Raw genomic sequence first — 19230 nt, forward strand, 5'->3', positions numbered from 1 at the left:
CTTAAACACAGAAGCAGAATTTTACATGCAAGACACTTGCACGGGATGACGCCTCCACACAAGGCCCTTCAGATCAGAGAAGGGCTGTATTTTGCTCTCTTCAGCAAAGATTAACCCACACATAAAATTAGACAGCATTTTGCTGGTAAGTGGCATGGAAAACAGATTTTATTAAAACAAGGCACCAGGAGAAGTGATTAATCAGCCATGACTGGATGATTAGATGGGAGTTAATAAGCTCATGATGCAATTTAGCTGGAACTCTGCCTAACTGAATGGGTATCTGCAGACAGCATCTTCCTGAAAAATGAAGTTGTCAAATATTGGAGCAAAGGTTGAAAAATTAAATTTTTTCATATTACAGAAACAGCTTAGCTTAGAATGAACACACAACACGTGGAATCAAATGCTTTCAGTCTCTTAATAAGGTCTGAGATGGATTTACGAATGCACAAATCTGAAAACCTCCTAGCCTTAATTACAATGCTTTACCATGATATAACAGACTTTTATTTAAAAGTTAACGGACATAGCTGTTTTCTGGCCATTTTCTTACGTTGTCCAGGAATTATTTCAGTCTGCATTTCAGGGACTGCAATGTCTAGAGGAAAACAAGGACATTCTGGAACTAATGTTACTAAAGTAGGAAAGAAAACTCAGGTATTAGTGTCAGTAACCAGGCTGTATAATGCTCAGTCAGTTCTGCTTCAAAGTTAAGATCTTCTGTCAGTAACAGGAATGAGACAACAATGTATAAAAACTATCAACCCCACAGTTGTGGAAAAATACACAACAAATCAAAAACAATAGCGTAAGGAAATAAAAGCTATCAAAAGAAATCTACAAAAACTATTTGGGGAAAAAAAGTTATTCCAACGCAAAAGAACCAAATACGTTTTTTATTGCTGTACTCTGAAATCAATGCAAAAATCAGTGTCAGGTTTATATGAGAAAGATAATTAATTCAACGCATACCATGCTATTTATTAAAAGCCCGCTGAACTACGCACAGAGACAGCCAAAGTTAGTTACACCAAGCTGCAAAACAAATGAAAGTGTTAGCTAAGCATTTCCTCACTGATTGAAGTCTTCACTTAGACACAAGTGAATGTAATGCGTTTGTACCACTCCCTTTAATCATCGCCCTCCTGATCTCATTTTCAGGAAGCTCCTTCCAAATCCCAGCTACAGTAGGGTTCCTTCATACTTGGCTCTCTGAATCTGACTTCTTGATTAGTCTAATCTTGTCCACAGTCTGACTTGATCCAATACGCCAAAAGAAAAACAGAAAACATAGAAATGAAAAATCCACCCAGAATTAAGAAACAAAAGCACTGAAAGTTCCCTTCATGAAACACAGTTAGATTATAAAAAGGAGATGGTTATTAATCAAAACTTCTTAACTCCTTTAAATACATGCAGAATAAGCATGAGAGAAAGAATTTATAAAATGCTTCCTACTGTATTCGGCTCAAACCACCAGCTATATTTGTAGCCTCCAAATCCTCAGGAGATTTGCATTTCGGGTTACAAGGAAAGCCCTTAAACACTGTCCTATCCACAAAAGATTTCAAAGAGCAGCTTGTGGTAAAAGACATTCTGAACAAGACAACTGATGGGGGGGGGGAGAATAATTAAAAATAATAAAGGTCAGAAATGCTTTCCTAAATGTTTTAGCATATAACAAGAGAATTCTTCTACTTCACTGACAAACTGTGTCTAGCAGAAATGATCAAATTTTACTGCGAAGATCAACAAATCAGTTTATTCCATTAACCCTTTGCTCAAGCTTTTAAATATTTACTTCAAGCCAGAAATAATCTATGAAAGTGATTACAATTTCACTGGAAAAAGTAGGCAAAGTCACCGGGATTTCAGAAGAAATCTCAGTAGGAAGTCTATCGCATGCTCTCTTTCTCCTCTCAGCCCATGCCATGGTATTCATGAGTTGGGAATGGATCAAGCAAGCTGGGTAGGTGCAGATATCTAAGCTACAAAAAGGCTAAACAGTGTGCAATCTTGAATTGGAGCAAGCCTGTGTTTTAACTGTCATTTCCACACCAAGGTCTCAGTTCCCTAATAGTTTTGTTTTCTACTTTGCAGCTTCTTGCAATACTCAAAGAGTCACAAGCAGCACAGGAGTCTCATACTTCCTGCAGTAATAGCATACAAGGATATTTTCTACATGTTACTTTCCTCAGCGTAGAAACACTACAAAAAGGCTGTGCAATGTCGAGTCTGGACATAGAGAATGTAGGGCTACAACATCAAGTCAAATGAGTGGGTTATTTGTTGCATTCACCATCTGAAATATGTACCAAAAGATTCAAAGAAATGTGTTAGCAACTTCCAGTACACAATTATGATAACCAATTTACAGGTCTTACACACTTAGCTGTGAAACAACAGGACGATTTCTCCTATCCAAACATAAGTGCAAATAAAAAGAGTTCATGCCAAGTTGTGTAAATTTGGTTCATAGCATATTCCTCCAATTAGCAGAAACATTGAGAACTTTCTCCTCGACCTCACAAAATTCGAACGAAAGTACAGAATAGTCATCACTCCCCAACAACAGAATAAGTTATCTGAAGGGAAAAAAAAATTCAGCAACATTATATTTCACAAAATTTAGTGAACTACCAAAGTAATCAGGGACAAGAATACTTCTGATCTGAAATGAATGATCCTGAAAACCAAGATACTCAGATTATTGTGTTAAAATTCTTGATTTCTTTGTTAAAAGCTCTAAAAATATTTTAGCATTTATTAAGCTGTCCAAAACACTGCATTTGCAAGCATGAGGGGGTTGGTGAGGTCGTAGTAAACTCACTGTGGATGAAGCATTTAAACATTAAGTCAATTTGCCTCAAATTCTCACTGGGAAACTTGAATGGCAGAATTTCAAAAACCTACCAAACACCATTCCTAGAAAAGTAAGAAACAGTAAAGTCTCTCACCTACATACTTTAGACAGTTCCAGGACTTAGGAATCTGCTAAATATTCAGTTCAAGAGTTGATGACTCCAGTTTCAAACCATGCTGGGAAAGGACTCAGAATTTTGCACCCTGTGTGATCACTACAGAAAGAGAACTGTGGTCTTTCTCCTAGGCAGAGGCAAATGCTGGCTACCTTGTATGTTCCTCTGAAGATCTCAAAACTCACCAAGAGGTTCTTTTGTTAAAATGAAGGCTTTGTATTTCACTGAGCAATGTACCTAAAAAATAGTGACACATGACTAGCGGAGAGAGAATAAGAAACCTTACCTGAAATTCCTTGGAACAGCCAGAGGATTTATAGGAACTGACATTATTACAATTCAGACAAATGTACAAGTTCTTTTGAAGAAGCTGAGCTATACACAGCAAACTGTTTATAAGCTAACAAACACACATCACCTGAAAATAGAATTTTATAAGAACAACAAAAATGCACACCCAGCTAACTAAAATAGTCTGCTGCTAAATGATCTACATATACACTAGGTTACGTGAATTTAGCACTTTAAATAATCACCACTAAAAAAACTGTGAAAAAACAGGATTTCCAAATTTGTCCCTTTCCTTCTGCTCTGCATGTACTGTTATCTTCTGTGACTCATTCCAATATTTTTTAAATGGAAACTTCTTTCAAGAAAAGTAAGCATTCTGCATACTTATCAACAAGACTTTCAGCTACCAAAGGCTGCTTCAGGAGTGGAAGCTGCATCCACTGCCATAATTATAAGCACATTCCATGCCATCAGCAGTATCTGCACAAACAAGCATTAACTACAAAAATCATACACAATACAGGACTTCATGAATCAAACAAATTAGGTCTAAAGCAGATGACAACCTAACAGAAGCCAGGTTTACTGGTAGCAGCCTGAGTATCCCCTGTTCTTTTCAAGTTTCTTGGTTTGCTCTGCCTATTTCAAAGTATGCTGTTTCCATAAAGAAATGTAAGCAGTAAGCTTTTACTACCTTCACATGAAAAAGGAAAACAAAGTCTTATCTATTTATAGATAGATATTTTCAGTCTTATCTACAGAGAGAATGACAATTATTTGGAGGACTAAAGGGCAACTAACTGCCTAGCGAGGAAACACTGGAAAAGGCCTTAGCTAGGCAGTAAAAGAAGACTGCTATGGAAAGAGAGGATAATCTTCAGAGCTCAGCAACTGTCACACGTTTATCAGAAACCCATTCATGGATCAACATCAAAGGCCTTACAAAAGCAATGAATGAGCACAATATCTCCCCTTCTAACCATGTTGACAATACTCTAAAAGCAAAGATACCTACAAAGAGCTCGGGAAGAGTCAAAAAGAGCATACCCCCTTTTTTAAACCTAAACGTATGTGTGCGTCTGTGAATTTATATATTTAACAAGCATGCTTTTAAACAGGAGGGACTCAATCCAGACTGCCTGTAGGAACTCAGCAGGAACCTCTACTGCAGCTCAGATCCTGCAGACACTCCAAAATGGAGCCTGCTGGTGAAGGATCCACTACCCATCACAGCAACAAAAGGGGGTGCAGCAGGCTGGCAGCTCCCCTCCCAGCGAGGGCTGCCCAAGAGCCTGCAGTCCTGCCCCTCGCTGGGACAAGACCCTTCCCGCAGAGTGGCAGCTCAAATGCTCAAAACTAAAATCCAGGTTTAGTAAAAGCCGAGCGATCCTGATGCACACCATGGCAAGATCTTGGTTTATAGTTCCTGTTGAGTTTTAAGCTCATCCCAAGCTCTGCAACCCTGTTGCTCTGAGGTGAGCTTAGCTGAGGTGGATGATCCCGCCATTCAAAAAAGCAAGATAGTGCCCCTGTGAAGGTTCATAGCCTCTGTTGCACTCAGGTCCCAGCATAGGCTATAAATCAGGCACCTGGAGCACAGAGGCAGAATCTCACCTCTGCAAACAGAGCTGCTCCCTGCTCTCAGCCTTTCTCTGTTCACTTACACCCCTGGTCCTAAACCCCTTCATTTCCTTCACTTTGCTCCCCCATCCCCAACTCAAGAGTTGTTGCCATCCTCATAAGTAAAGGAAAAAATAAGAAACAAAAACCAAATCTGCCTGTTAACTTTAGACCTACAGTAGTGTATCTCTCACACCACAGTAGTACTTAAATACTTGAAATACACAAATACATTCACCTGCTTGGAAGGCTTTGGTTTTGTATTGTATTGTATTGAAACAAAACATGTGATAGCTCTCCAGTACAACCTTCCAAAACTAGAAACCACACATTCTCAGTGAATCAAGACTACCATAGTCACTAAGGAATAGCTGGGCATCAAAAGAAATCACTTTTCCACAGATAAATAGTTGTTAGGTGTGAAATAACACTTGTCCTCACCAGACCTGTCATTTTTGCTAAGATACAGTAGATTCAATCAGTGATGTAGCTACTGTGATAGGTAGAGACACGGACAATTTAAAGTGTCAAAATCCAATGCGAATTTTATTATATTAGCAAGCGAACAAGAGCAAAGGCAGCGCTGGGCGGCCGGGGAGTCTGCGCTCCGCCAACGGCTCGCAACTTCCCGCCTCGTGTAAGCACATTATATACAGTCTCATTTCCTGCATTCGTGATGTCACAATCAGGTCGATACTCTGCGCATGTTCCTTCTGTTGCTGGGGGGTCTTTCTCTGCCTCCTGGTGATCCTAAGGATGACGGCTGAAGGTCTTCCTCGTTGCCCTGTGGGTGGACTTATGCAAGAATGTGACTACTCAACCCCCTCAGCTACGGGTCCTGTTGATTTATGCAAGAATGTGACTACTCAACCCCCTCAGCTACGGGTCCTGTTGACTTATGCAAGAATGTCCTTAGGTTGGGCTATCAAGCCTTGCGGGCACATAAATCTTCCATCCATACCTTCCCATACAGGTTTAATGAACAAAGCACCATATGTTACTTATTACAGCTACCATGGATTCAAATTTCTTATTGCCATGGGAAGATGCACTTACATACATGCAGACGTACGCTCATGCTTATAGTACCTATCCAGACCTGTTGAGTGACAATGTTCAGTGACAGCCATCAGGAAATCATGCACGTTTATCACGAACTCTGATACACCACGCAAGCAATATAGAGATGAACTCTGCTCCTCCCCAAACTCAATTCATTCCCATTTCCTGTTCAGGACAGGAATCTGGTCTCTTCAGTCCTACTGAGTCTCACAGTCCTATCTCTATCTCTATCTCTTCTTTTCTTTTAAATGCTACCCATGCTGCTGCCGTTCAAATGTTACCCCTTTGGGGAGGACTACATGTGCTAACTTGAACGATACAGAAGTCAATGATGCATTTACAGCATCATTAGCATCAAAAGCTACAACCCCAAGGTGTTGAAATCCTGTAAGATAAGGAGAGTTAGAAACAAAACAGTAGTAAGAATCTTGGCTGAATTTGAAGATTAGGGTGGGGGGGGGTTAATTACCACAAAAGGTATCGGTATGCTACTTCCTGGAGGATCATCACACTGAACACATATCAAAAGGAAGAATCCCCTGTGTAATCTTCCAGCTGCAGCTGCTTTGAGATCTGGCAGAGCTGCCTGACAGCAAACTACTTTCTTGTTACCCAGTACTGCAGACACCATTAATATTTTCCACACCCACAGCCTCTATAGCACTGCTATGTGTTTCCTAACACTGACAGCATTTTGCACCAGCCATCTAAATATTCTTTTAACTTGCTATAATTAGCCACTAAGATGAGACAAAGGATCCCTCTATTTTTTTAATTTTGCATCCACCTAGCCAAATATAGCAGAAAGCTATCCCTACAAGAAACCATTATAATGCAAATGTAGATTTGGAGACCTTTCATATGTATTATGAGATGTTTACACAGCATTATAAACAATCGGTTTTAAAATATTGCATAATTATTATTTCCATTCTCATTATAATTGTATAACTTGGCAAAAAATTAAAGTTATAGTTTGTTTAATGTAAGGTCTTGGTCTTTACAAATAATTCAGATTACAGTCGTGTGCATTTAAGAGGAGGAAAATACAATGTTTGAGTATTACACTATCCAGGCCTTGCCTCAGCTGTGAGATTAAAGTTGCACTTTGTACAGTCAGTAATAGGAGAGCTGTTACAGACAAGAATTTATATATAATCACGAACAATTTATATTTCAAAACACTTTTTACAAAGCTAAAGTGTCAAGTTTTTGCATTTTCAAAACAATTATGCTTATTTTTACTGAAAAAAAAAGTTAATAAAATTAAGGCAAACATTAAAAAGAGAGAAAGTGACAGAAGCCACCTATGCAATCTTACTTTCAGTACATTCCTGTCACTGTCTTATAGCTCAGCCTTCCACATGTCCATTACCTTTTCAACATCAACTCTGTCTCATTCCACATGTAGAAGAGAGGGTGGTCACTTACTATTTAATTTCCTCCCAGCTGAGTGTCCAACCATTGAACTGACTATTGATTAAAAAAACTTCTCCTAAAGATGTAATGATTAAATGCCATCAAGTTTATAATGTTCACCACTGTAATGCTGATCTCAGAAATATTAATTTGATTTTCACAATACCCCAGCTGACATATCAATACATTTAAAGAATGTAAAGCATGGATCCATTAAAATCAAAGTATACACACAACCAGGGAGTTCAGTTTAAGACATCTAGGACCCTATTTCTAACATTATTTCACATTTTATGCATATCTTTTGTCAGCTACAGTCCTCAACACCTGCACAAATCAGTCCTGAGATATGAAGACATACAAAACCAGAAACAATAAAACTAGCAATCACTGCTTGCCTTACCGATTATAACTGCTTAGCTATACTGGTTTAAAAACTTGGTGTTAATAGCTTTGGAGAACCAACTAGTAGCATTAAGAATACAAGTGGTTTAAGAGACTAATCTCAGCTTTACATAGGATTGTGTAGCAAAACTGAGACACTTCCAGCATTCTGGAAGAGCACTTGAATACCACAGTTTGAGGGTTTTTATCTTTTTATCTTATATTTTGCCTAAATACATTATTTCCAACCACTGCAACAAATGAGTTTCGTGGCTCTAATGACAAGTTTATGCCATTTTCAATTTATCTCTGCTTAAATTTCATTTAAAAAAAAAAAAAACCACAATCAACCAACCAACCAAAAAAACCCCCACAAACCAAAACCAAACCCATCAACTCTTCCAGGATTTAACAGGGAATCTTTACTGAATGGCATCAGTTTGTTACCATCCTTTATGTTAACTAGCTATAAGTTATAGATGGCAAGGGTGTAATACCTATGGAATTGACTGGTAAAAAGCAGAGAAACAGACAATCCCCTTATTTTCTCATCCAAGCTAGAAGTCCTACAGCACACCTTGAGTTCCCCACTCCAATCTCTCTGTCAGTATTACTCAGCTGTCCTCACGGCAGCTCATTACATCAAAGTGCCAGTTTCAGTGACTTTCACTCCAGTGATTTTCAGTCAGTAGCATTTTGTCCAGCTATTCTCAGTTTCTTTCCTAGGACCACATGGACTCTGAACCAGTTCTTGTTTTAATCCTTGTGTCTAGTCCACTTTGGAGCTCTGCCAAGTTGCAATCTCAGGGAAAGGTTTGGTCATCTTCACTGTCTCCCCCTCAAATACATAGCTTTTCCATTCCACTTCAATGGCAGAACTGAACTGACCCTGGATTTCCCTGTGTTCAAAACCCAGTGCTACAGTGCCTGAATGTTCCAAAAACATCATCTTGCACATCAGTCTTCTGCTTTCAGGACCAGTGTCCAGCTGCAGATGGGTTTGCAAAACTCAAAAGTATCAAACAGAAGCCTTCTTCCAGCTCTGAACCTCAATCTCTCAGAATGGCACAAGTGCAAATCAGTCGAAAAGCAGATCTGAGAAATTCCAGCACATTCATTTAGCATGAAGTCTTCATGCTGCATTTGTTGTAATTGCTTAAATGTCTTTACCAAGAAAGAAAATGTGAAATAAGATACTTTTGTCTTTTTTTTTTTTCCTCCCACTCCCCCACCCCATGTAAGACCATCCCTCAGGAGCTGATAGTGGCATTGACAAGAGTTTTTCACATCTTCATTACCAACCAGGACGACACGATAGAGCTTCCAAGCACAGAAAAACTCCACTGCATACAGGAATAGAAAAGCACAGCTGCTGTGCAAATGCTGGGAAAAAATGCAGAAAACCACAGATAGAAGCGTTCAGTAGCAATATGGCAACTAAGATCAATTTGCAGAAAACTAAGAAAGGATTTGACCCTACATTTCGTTTTGCATAAAAGTAAACAAATTTCAAGCATATTAAGTCAAATAGGAGCCAATTTTTTTTCTTCCATGTAATGAAGTCTAGGAAGACAAATAACAAAAAAGACTTGAAGTTTACTCAGAGTTTTCCAGTCAGAAAGTAAAGAACAAATACAGTGTGATTTCCTGAATAAGCGCTTAAAATCATCTTAATACAAATGCTAGAGAGACCTACACTATCCTGATGTATTTGAGTATATAGTACATGTTATCATTCAAAGTACAGAAATTGTAACTACATATACATTCACTTTCTTGCTACAGATGACATCCAAAGAAATCCTTACTTAATTTCAGTAGTACATTTTTTCTAGTAAGTAATCAAAAAGCTGAGACTTGATGTGAAAGGACATAGAAGCAACAGAGAAATTCATCTTGTTCCATACATAAGGAGTGAGTTTGGTGCATCTGTCCTGCAAGAGCCACTGAAACAAAATTCCAATAGAAGCACATTACACTCCACATGTAGATGATTTTACTAGAGAGCAATTCATGTAGCATGAAGCCTAGCCATTAGCAGAGGAATTGAACATTTTACCCACTCTGCTGATAAAATTGAAAAAAAACAACAACAAAAAAAACCCCACAAAAAACCCCACCCCAACAACCAAGACCAAGCAAACAAACAAAAAAACCCACCAAAAAGCAAAATCCAAACACCAAACCCCTTAGCAGTCACATACTCTTCTATATATACCTGAACAAAAAAAATCCCACGCACACACCTCCTGTTGGCAGAACAAAGAACGGGTCAGCAAACAAGAGCTCCAGAAGCTCTCACCAGAATAGGCACCTCTTATTCTAAACATTCCCAATAAAATGAGATTTTTGCCTTGGATGGTACAACAATAAAATTAGGATGGCATGGCACACACTCATCTTCTGGTAGCCCAGTATGAAAAGAACGCTTTACCACTGCTGACAGAAATAATTAAAGCTGCTGTGAAAGACAGTTTACCTAGAGTTCTCAATCAGTTCAATGAAAAGGTGCAGTTAGCAACAATCCTCTTCATGGCATATAACATCTCCCATCCACACAAAGATGCACACCATACTGGCAGGTGAAAGCAAGCCACATACCACATGTATTTACATGTATCAGATAGATAGATAGATAGATACGTATCATCTGTTCACACAGGTACAGCACGCAACTTACAAGTCTCCAAATTTGAATGGCCTCATTTATGATAATTATCATAAAGGAATATTAAAGACATCACAAGGCAAAATAGTATGTTATTTGTATCATTAGACTGCTGGATATATTTCAGAAAACCCAAGCAAAGCAAGTGTAACTCAAGGAATCACAAGGTCTTATTCATTTCAGAAGAAAAGCAGGTCTTTGTTTGTTTGTAGCAAATACGACATGTCAGTGTGTGTTTGTTCACTTATGGTAAAATATCCTTTAAATGCCAAGTTAATTTAATTTTCTGTACTTAGTCACTGCACTCAAAACTTTTTTTGATCTCTTTGAAGTAACAAATGCATTAGAATAGAATGAAAATTCAAGCTAGCCACGTGTTATATAAATACAGATAGTAGCAGTGTTTTGAATCCTCAAATTCTCCCTTTAGAAAAAAAGTCATATAAATTGAAGCATATTAAAAAAACCCTTTGAAATATATTTCAAGTAAGAGCTAGTAGCAATGGCCTTTACGAAGGTTACCTTACACTTCATTTTACTTTGCATATCATCTTGGCAAATTTTTATCTTAATAGCTATTTTATATGTTTGCTTGCAAATTATTTCAAAAACCTTTCAGACAAAAGCCTAAATCATTTCCTGATGCAACTGAGGCTAAGAAAATACCTGATAATTTTCCATCAAATATGTCTGGATACCTTTTCTTTTGGCAGCTCTAGAACTGCCATAAAATAGAAAAGCGACTTGGTGGAGAATTTTGTAGAATCTGGACAATTCACCTGTATGTCACCAACAGAGACTTAAAGTAGGCAAGCTTCCTCAAGAGTATGCATGCTGGCCCTGATTTTGGCCAAGAAACTGTTAATAACCAGCATCATCACCTACTTTGCCTGCTATATATCATGGCTGAAATGCACATGCTAGATCTAAAGGTATCAGTCATCACAAGATCTTCTGTGAATCATCAGTATCAGCAAGACACGACATATTGAAAATAAGAATTAAGGCAATCCCTGGATATACAGGCAGGACCGTCTGAGTAGGACATAAGAAAAGCATTTTCCTTGTCATAAAAGGCGAGACTGGTAATAGCATACTATGTATAGGTCTGCGGTCTTACTTTTATGAACATGATGTTTAAAAATCAAAACTGAATGAAACCACAGAATTATAAATCTCTTCCTCACACCTGAAACCTGGCCACTGCCTTCCCGTGTACCTGTGGCACCTCTTCTGAGCAAAAGACAGCAGTGCAGAAGGCACACCAGCACAGGAGCACTTGATGATAATGTAAGACAGCCAACTCTGCCTTCCTTTCCACTTACAGGGATGTAAAGTTTGGTCCCTTTCTCCTACCCAATATCCATCACATCTGGAAGAATGTAACTATATATCCCTGTTTCTATATTCTAATATTGTTTATATTGTCCAGAAATCTCAGAGTTATTGAATGTAGGAGTACTAATGAATAGATAGCCAGGTTTCATTTACTAATAAAATTAGGGAAAATTTCCAGGAACTTATTTGATTGTGGCATTTCAGCTCTTTCACAAGGAGAAAGTACTAAGTGTTAGAGCTCTTGAATCTAGTAAAGGAAGATCTGATTTAAAAAAAAAAAAAAAAAAAACCACCACACACCACCACACAACCCCCCCCCCCACTACAAAAACAAACCCAACAGAAAATCAGAATAAAAAGAATCAGAAGCAAAACACGGTTACATCATCTTGTGATGACTGTTCCTAAGTTACTCCAAAAAGCTGTGGATTCACTTTCTCAGGATCATTCAGGCTGATAAAGCTATAGTGAAAAACAAGGCACTCTGCTCTGAGGAGGGCTCACTAGAAAAATTTAATGATCAGGCTAAGAATAGATGACCCGAAGGCTTTTTCTGGTCTTAAACGCTTTATAAAAACATAAGAATTTCCATTTTCATATTTCACTTGCTTTACTAATAATAAAAAGTTACACTCAAAAATCAAGTCACAATAATTACAAAATAATACCTAGGCTGTAGGCCCGTGTAGGACAGAGCAGCTATAATTCTGCTTGCCTAAGAGACCAGACACCAGACTCCAGGCACACATGTAACAATAACCTTCATTTATGTGATTATTTACTACTCTCTTTCCACAGAATTCCTCCCTTTTTCCTTCCCTTTTTCTGGTTCTTCTCTGAGGATGAACCAACGATAATAGTACATACTACAGCACTCAATCCTCAGCAAAATAAAAAATTTACCTTTTTAAAATGAAAAGTGTAAATAATGCTGCTTGAGCAAACAAAACAGGTTGTAGTTCTATTTTTTAAACCAAAACCATACAACCAAGCTATGAATTTCAACATTTTAATAAACTGCCAGAGCTAAGTATAGTATTTTAAAGGGAAATTATAAAATGTGAGCACAATATAACCACACAGTGCCTAGGGCTGGAAGAAACAGAGCACTACACACATTCTTTCTCATGAAATTTCACTCGTTTTGCACTGTTGCCTTTGATACTAGCATTTAGGTGATTCAGGAGCGAGAAGCAGGTATACTCAGATGGAACACCAATCTCAAAGTATGGAAATTCTCATTTTTGGATTTTTGGCACTAAAAAGTTAAGTGTTTACTGCAGAGGTAATCTTGAACATTTAATACATACTAATCGAGAATTAAAATTAAATTCTCTTAGTGCACATAGGTATTCTTTCTTAAGCACAAGAAAAACTGTTTATTGTTCTGACTCAAGTCAGCATGAGATTTTGTTCATATTAACCATTTCATTACTGCTGACTTACCCGTTATATAATAATACCTATTATATAAACGCAGCATTCAAGAGATTACACACAAAAAGCAAAGAAGCACAAGGAGACCACTTTTAAACACAGCCGCCTTAATGATTTCTAATGTCATGAAAAGTAATTGAGGACTGAAAAGACCTCCCATTGCAGGATTTTTTCTGTTACAAACCTGAGGTCATATTGAATCCAGTTTATAGCAACAGTATCTCAAGAAATTGCCATACTTTATTCTCCTAAATGAAAGAAAACACTTATTTTAAATTAAAAATTGATGCTGCTCCAGGAAGATAGTAGTGCTTTATACATATGTACAAAATTACCTCTTCTCATAATAGTAACCACATCAGTCATTAAATGCAAAACTCACATGTTCTTACAGTTACTTCAAACAAATACGAGGCCACCTACGCCATGATAAACACCTATAAATGCAAAGAAAATCTTCATATATTTTTCATAGAAACTACATACAGATACCAAATGTCAGTTCTGTTAATTTATCAGCAAGTATATATTCAGTCATTTTAATATTATCATTCTTGGCTTCCAGAGACTTACTAGAAAGACAAATAATTACACTGACAACAATGTAACCTTATTGATGTACAATCTATTATTTTCAAGATTATTCTCTTCTAATATCAATACATCAGTATGCAAGAGACACACAGGCAGATTCCTAACGCATTTGCATAGAAGCCAGGCAAAATTTGCAGTAGAAATACATTCATTACCCAGTGAACACCACCTATCTGGGTTGGTATAGCTGTAGCTCTGTATCTTCTCCTAGTGTTGGGGTTTAACAGATGTTGAGAGCACAGGAAACTACCCTGTAAACAGGTAACAATCACATAATGACCACACTCAAATTCTTTGCTTTATCTTTCTTGTGTATGCCTCAGAAGACTCATGAGTAGAGAGCATTGTACATCAGCACAACTGTCATCACTTTTCTTTAGGCACAGATCTGAATGCCCAGAACTCTGACCTTCATGGTTATACACAGAAAACATCAGTAATTGTTTCCAGGAAATACAAGATTACCATCAAACATGGTTCTTCCAGCTTGGAGTATGAAGGTCCCATCAGTCACTGTGCCCTACAAAAGTCTTTTTCTGTTCACATCTAGCACAGAAAATAGTCCAGAACTAGTGTAAATGTTCTGAGACATCTACAAAGCTCTCTTTTGCCTGCCCTCTTCCCAGCAGAATGCCCAAGCTCACGTTTTCTAACCATTCTGCAGAGAACTTGGTTCTTTATCCCATGTTCTCTGGGTATGATCTCTGTATTAAGAGTAAATACTCACTTAACAGTTGGCCCTAAGACTCTGCTAAAGACAGCCCAACAGAAAATCTGCCAATTAATGTTATGATTTTTAAAAAAAATTTCAATACTTCATATTCAAAAATTGAATGTTTTTTTTTTTTAATTTTTCATTCACTCTGTTCTGCCCTATAGCACTACTTTAACATGCACTCCCCTACACTCTGTTTAGTTTCTGCTCCTGCCCACATCTGGTGGGAATAAACAGCAAGAAAACTCTTGCTTTACTTCACACACATAACCGTACACAGTTATCACTGCACATCCTTGGGTTTGGACTGTCATTTTTGACATATGACTGTATTTGCCTGTTCTTTTGAAAATGTTTTTTTTTTTCCTGTGGATTTGCTTGCTTTTGGTTTCAGTATTTACAAACTAAAGGAAGAGAGGTCCCCGTTTAGAAGCACGGATGTGCTTTTCACTCTCTTGCTGTTGGAGTTAGTCCTTGCAACAAACTCTCACTGACGGCACACACTTTCAGCCATCCATGGGACTGCTCCTGGACTTAATTTCCCAAATACCATTTTCAGTCTTAGTGCCTGGCATTTTATAGGACTGACAACTCCATGTTAGTTTAAAGGTTGCTTTCTCAAGGCATTCCTAGAAATATCAGAAGCATACTTCTCTCTTGCCAGCTTTCTTGAGTGACAGACTTACGGTAAACCCCTACTTCTATCTATATAACTCCTAAGCCTACAGTCGCTCCTCTCACATACAGTTTATAGGATTTGAGCCGGAGCACGGAATTCAAATTAACTCCACAGAGTGTATACGGTCAAATATCATAACAAATCAAATTAATTACACAGCAGAGAATATGAATTACTATGATTTATTTGTAAATACCTATTTGCTAGTCGAGCAATTAACATTATTCCTATATCTTTTACCATCCAGACTGCAAAAATGCATTAGTTTCCGTATTTCTTGTCCACCAAGACTCAATAACATTCTATTTCCAGCTCTAAAGGTGAGTTATAGCACATTTTAGCTCAGGCCACACAGAACAATTTCATTATTTCCAGAGAAAAACAGCACCCATCCAAGTCATTTTAAGACTACTTAACAGTCTCACTTGATAACAGTCAGAAATCCTCAGAAAGCTTAGCTGTTTTGAAGTGATCAAACTTGATACCTCACTTGAGACCTCAAATTAAAACATTCTGGTAGGTCTATGCTGACCCTCAGTACATTGAAATTGTTGGGAATTTACAGCTCCAGCAAGCTTCAGTGAAAGCTGCAAGTGTTCAGAATTTCTCAAAAAATCAGACCATTCCTGTAGCAAAGGAGGAAAGTTAAACATAACAAATGCATGATGATATAAGCTTGTGCCAGTCATGAAATTTCTAGTACAGTACAAAAAAAAAAGTTGTATCTTGCAAGACACAAAAAAGTGAATATTTAATTACTTACCCCTTCTGCCTTTTCTTCTGTGTTAGCCAGCATTTCCTGAAGGGCCCGTACTGACAGAGACTGCTCCAGCACAAAGGTGCAGATGGACAAATCAGGTGGAACATTCTAGGTGAAAGAAAAACATGAGATCACATTAGTGACAGATTTGCAACATAGCATTTTCAGTGCTTCTATTTTCCTTCACTTTCTATGACTCTGAAAGATCTACTATATCCTTGAGGCTATAACAGCCAGCCACATACTAGGCTGCAACAGTTAAGGCTTAGACAGCAAGCGAAGGGAAGGGATTCTTCCCTTCTGCTCAGTATTTGCAAGGTGACACCTGGGGTACTGAGTCCCACTCTCAATAAAAAAAGGAAACCAATGAACTGCATCAAGTTCAGCAGAGGATCACCATGATAGTTGGGGCTGGTGCACTCACCCTGTGTGGCTGGGGAAGCCGAGCTCAATAAACCTGGATGGAGGAGAGAGAGGAGAGGGGGATCTTATGGTTTTCTTTAAAAATCTAGTGGCAATTTCATGGAAAATGGAGGCAGACTCTTCTTAAAGGTGCTCCTTGAAAGGAACGGGACCAGCAATACAAATTGTACCAAACAAAATTACACTTAGATACTAAGGAGAAAAATTCACCCTGTGAGTAGAAAACACTGCCAACGGCTGTCAAGCAAAGTGGTGAAATCTCTGCTTGGACATTAGCATATGGAACGTATGCCTTAGACATTATGCTCAGATTGTGGGTAACAAAATTCAGTCTTTAGGCTACCAGGAGTAGCCAGACCTCATCCTTGATGGTCTTCAGGTCAAGATTAATTTTCTATAGCAGAAACTTTAGACACGGTATCAAGGCTAAGCGGTAGCTTCTCAGCCTTGCAGGGCAGTATGCTTTACCATATTCTGTTCTAAGTGGGATAAAACTAGAGAGTCTTACAAAAAAAAATATTTAACTTGTCATGATTGAAAAAAATCATTGAACTATTGAAAAGCTAATTTTCCAGACTATCATAAAAATTCATAATAAAATTGAAAGAGGTTTGTAATAGCAATGTCTAAGTTACAAAGTAGCAAAGTAAAAGTAGATTTTAAGTAGGGATCTTTTCTTCTCTTAATAGAAGAATATGCAACTCCTACACACCTTTTCTTGCCTCCAGAAATTCTTTCATGTTAGTTGCATATTTTAGTTTAGGAATACTTTTACTGATGATTTGAAATCAGTTTTTTACACTATGAATGCTTTCACTGCTAAAATTGTAAAACTGCACATTTACTCAAACTGCATACAGTTTGAAGAGGCCTCTTCCAAGGCCTCAAACATTAAATCATAAAAGGTAGCTGCAAAACCATTTCATTCCCTCTTTTTCAGAAGTTAGCTTACTCAGAATACCTCACAATCTTAATAGCTTATTAAATTGCTATTCATAACTCCTAACTGCAGTAATTCAAGTCTGTTTATTAACTAAAAGATTTGTCATAAACTTTGATTATTTATATTTCAATAAAATTAATGTAAAATGGTATTTTAAATTAAAGTTTTAGCCAGATCAAAAAGCATTAAAAAGCATCCTCTTTTGCAGGGGATTTGGCTGACTTACGCAATGATACTTAGGCATGAAATATTTTTAAGCCAACTCTTTTGGAATCAGGCCTCTACTTATCAGTGTTCTTGTTACCATTTTTCTTTTGAAGTTACTCAAGATACTACAACAGCGCTTTTCATGCTAGTATTAGGCCAACAGATGACGAACTAGATTCTCTTCAAAACATCATCCTAACATAAGTACTATCATTAGCCCCTATTTTACAAAGCAGAAAAGAGAGCACTCAAAGGTCATGGGTTGCAAGGTGTTGTTTCTGCTCAGTAAACATGAGTACAACTTTCCATTCTAGAAAGCCTCACAGAAATGAACTGCCTGACATCCAGCTCAGCCTCAATTCTCCCCAGTGAAGACTGGCTGACAAACAAAGAGTCTGAACAAAACAGAAAAAGATGCTCCTTACACCGTGCTCAGAAATGAGACAAGGCTACATTTTATATATCTGCTCGGTTATAAGCAAACAAATATAAGCAAACAAAGTCTCCATAACAATGTTCCTACCATTACTTAAAGCAAGATTTTTGCTGGCAGAATATCTCTTGCATACAATTTTGAGACATATGAAAATTTTTTACTACTAAACCTACCCTACAGGTTATATGCTCTAAAATATGGAAAATCCTGCATCATCTCACGCAGTGATCAAGCCAACATAACTACAACACTTCTCCTTCATTTGTTCCAGTCTCCTTTACATTCAAGACAGCCATAAACATTTTCTTCCCTCCACATTAAAACTGAGGATTGATGTCCCAATGAACATTTTTCTGCTATTCTCATAGCAGAATGAGCAAGGCACACTTTGAGCACCCAGAGAGTACGTATGAGATCATCATGCTTTATCTAAGTGAAAGAGGCACCTTCTTACAGTCTAGCAAAATGTTAGAACAAGTTTCTTTTTCTCGAGACAAAGGAGAGAGCACATTGTCCCACCTCATCTCTATCGCATGAATGCCCAGACATCCAATGGCCCTCAGAGAGCAATGTGTTGCCCTCAGAAAGCAATGTGTTTTCCCCCAAGAGCTGAAGGAAGATGCAGCAACTGATGCTTGTGGTGAGCGTGTGAATTGTACTCTTCCTCTCTGGCAGTTTCTCACCCAAATCTGCTCTGCTGAAGATCCAGTAGGCATGGCTGCATAGAGTGTACAACAGTCATGGCATGGACATTCACAGGACAGATGCAGAACTGCCAACACATTTAGCTCATACAGTTACATCTCTGCTCACCCCTACACAGTCCATTTTAATACTGTTTTTTTTAAAGCTCTGGATTTAGAAGATGAGGCTCCAGGCTGGCATACAGACAGAGATTGACAGTTCCTATTCTTCCATCTTCCTATTCTTCTATCTAACCCTCCAAAAAACAGTAATTCCTGGTATTTTTAAACCGTCATTTAAGTACACTAAAAATTTATTCACAGTGCATTTTCCACCTCTTCAAAGCATAAAATAAAAACGAGGAGGAAGAAACACAGTCTTGGCCAGTCCTCTGATTATCTACCTTATCTCTCCTATTACCTCACACAGACAGAGGAAGGAATACGAAAAATAAATATATTCTGTACTATATGGTAGCCTAATATCCTCTATTAAAAGATATTTTCATACAAGTTACATAGTAGATTTAGTTCCCAGTCTGGAAAGTGATTGCATATTCTAGGGGCTGCAAAGAAAACCTGTACCAATC

At 37.9% G+C, this 19230-nt stretch overlaps 1 protein-coding gene across 1 annotated transcript in view; it reads right to left on the reverse strand.

Annotated features, from left to right (window-relative positions):
• The window catches only part of RYR2 (ryanodine receptor 2), a 323964-nt gene that overhangs the window by 285295 nt on the left and 19439 nt on the right, over nt 1-19230 (reverse strand). Inside the window, exon 3 of the mRNA XM_086460401.1 lies at nt 15952-16056. Coding sequence (XP_086316527.1) covers nt 15952-16056 — 105 coding nt within the window. The remainder of the gene's footprint in view (nt 1-15951; nt 16057-19230) is intronic.

This window comes from Leptosomus discolor, chromosome 2 (assembly GCF_034619465.1).
Source record: "Leptosomus discolor isolate bLepDis1 chromosome 2, bLepDis1.hap2, whole genome shotgun sequence".
Taxonomy (NCBI): domain Eukaryota; kingdom Metazoa; phylum Chordata; class Aves; order Leptosomiformes; family Leptosomidae; genus Leptosomus; species Leptosomus discolor.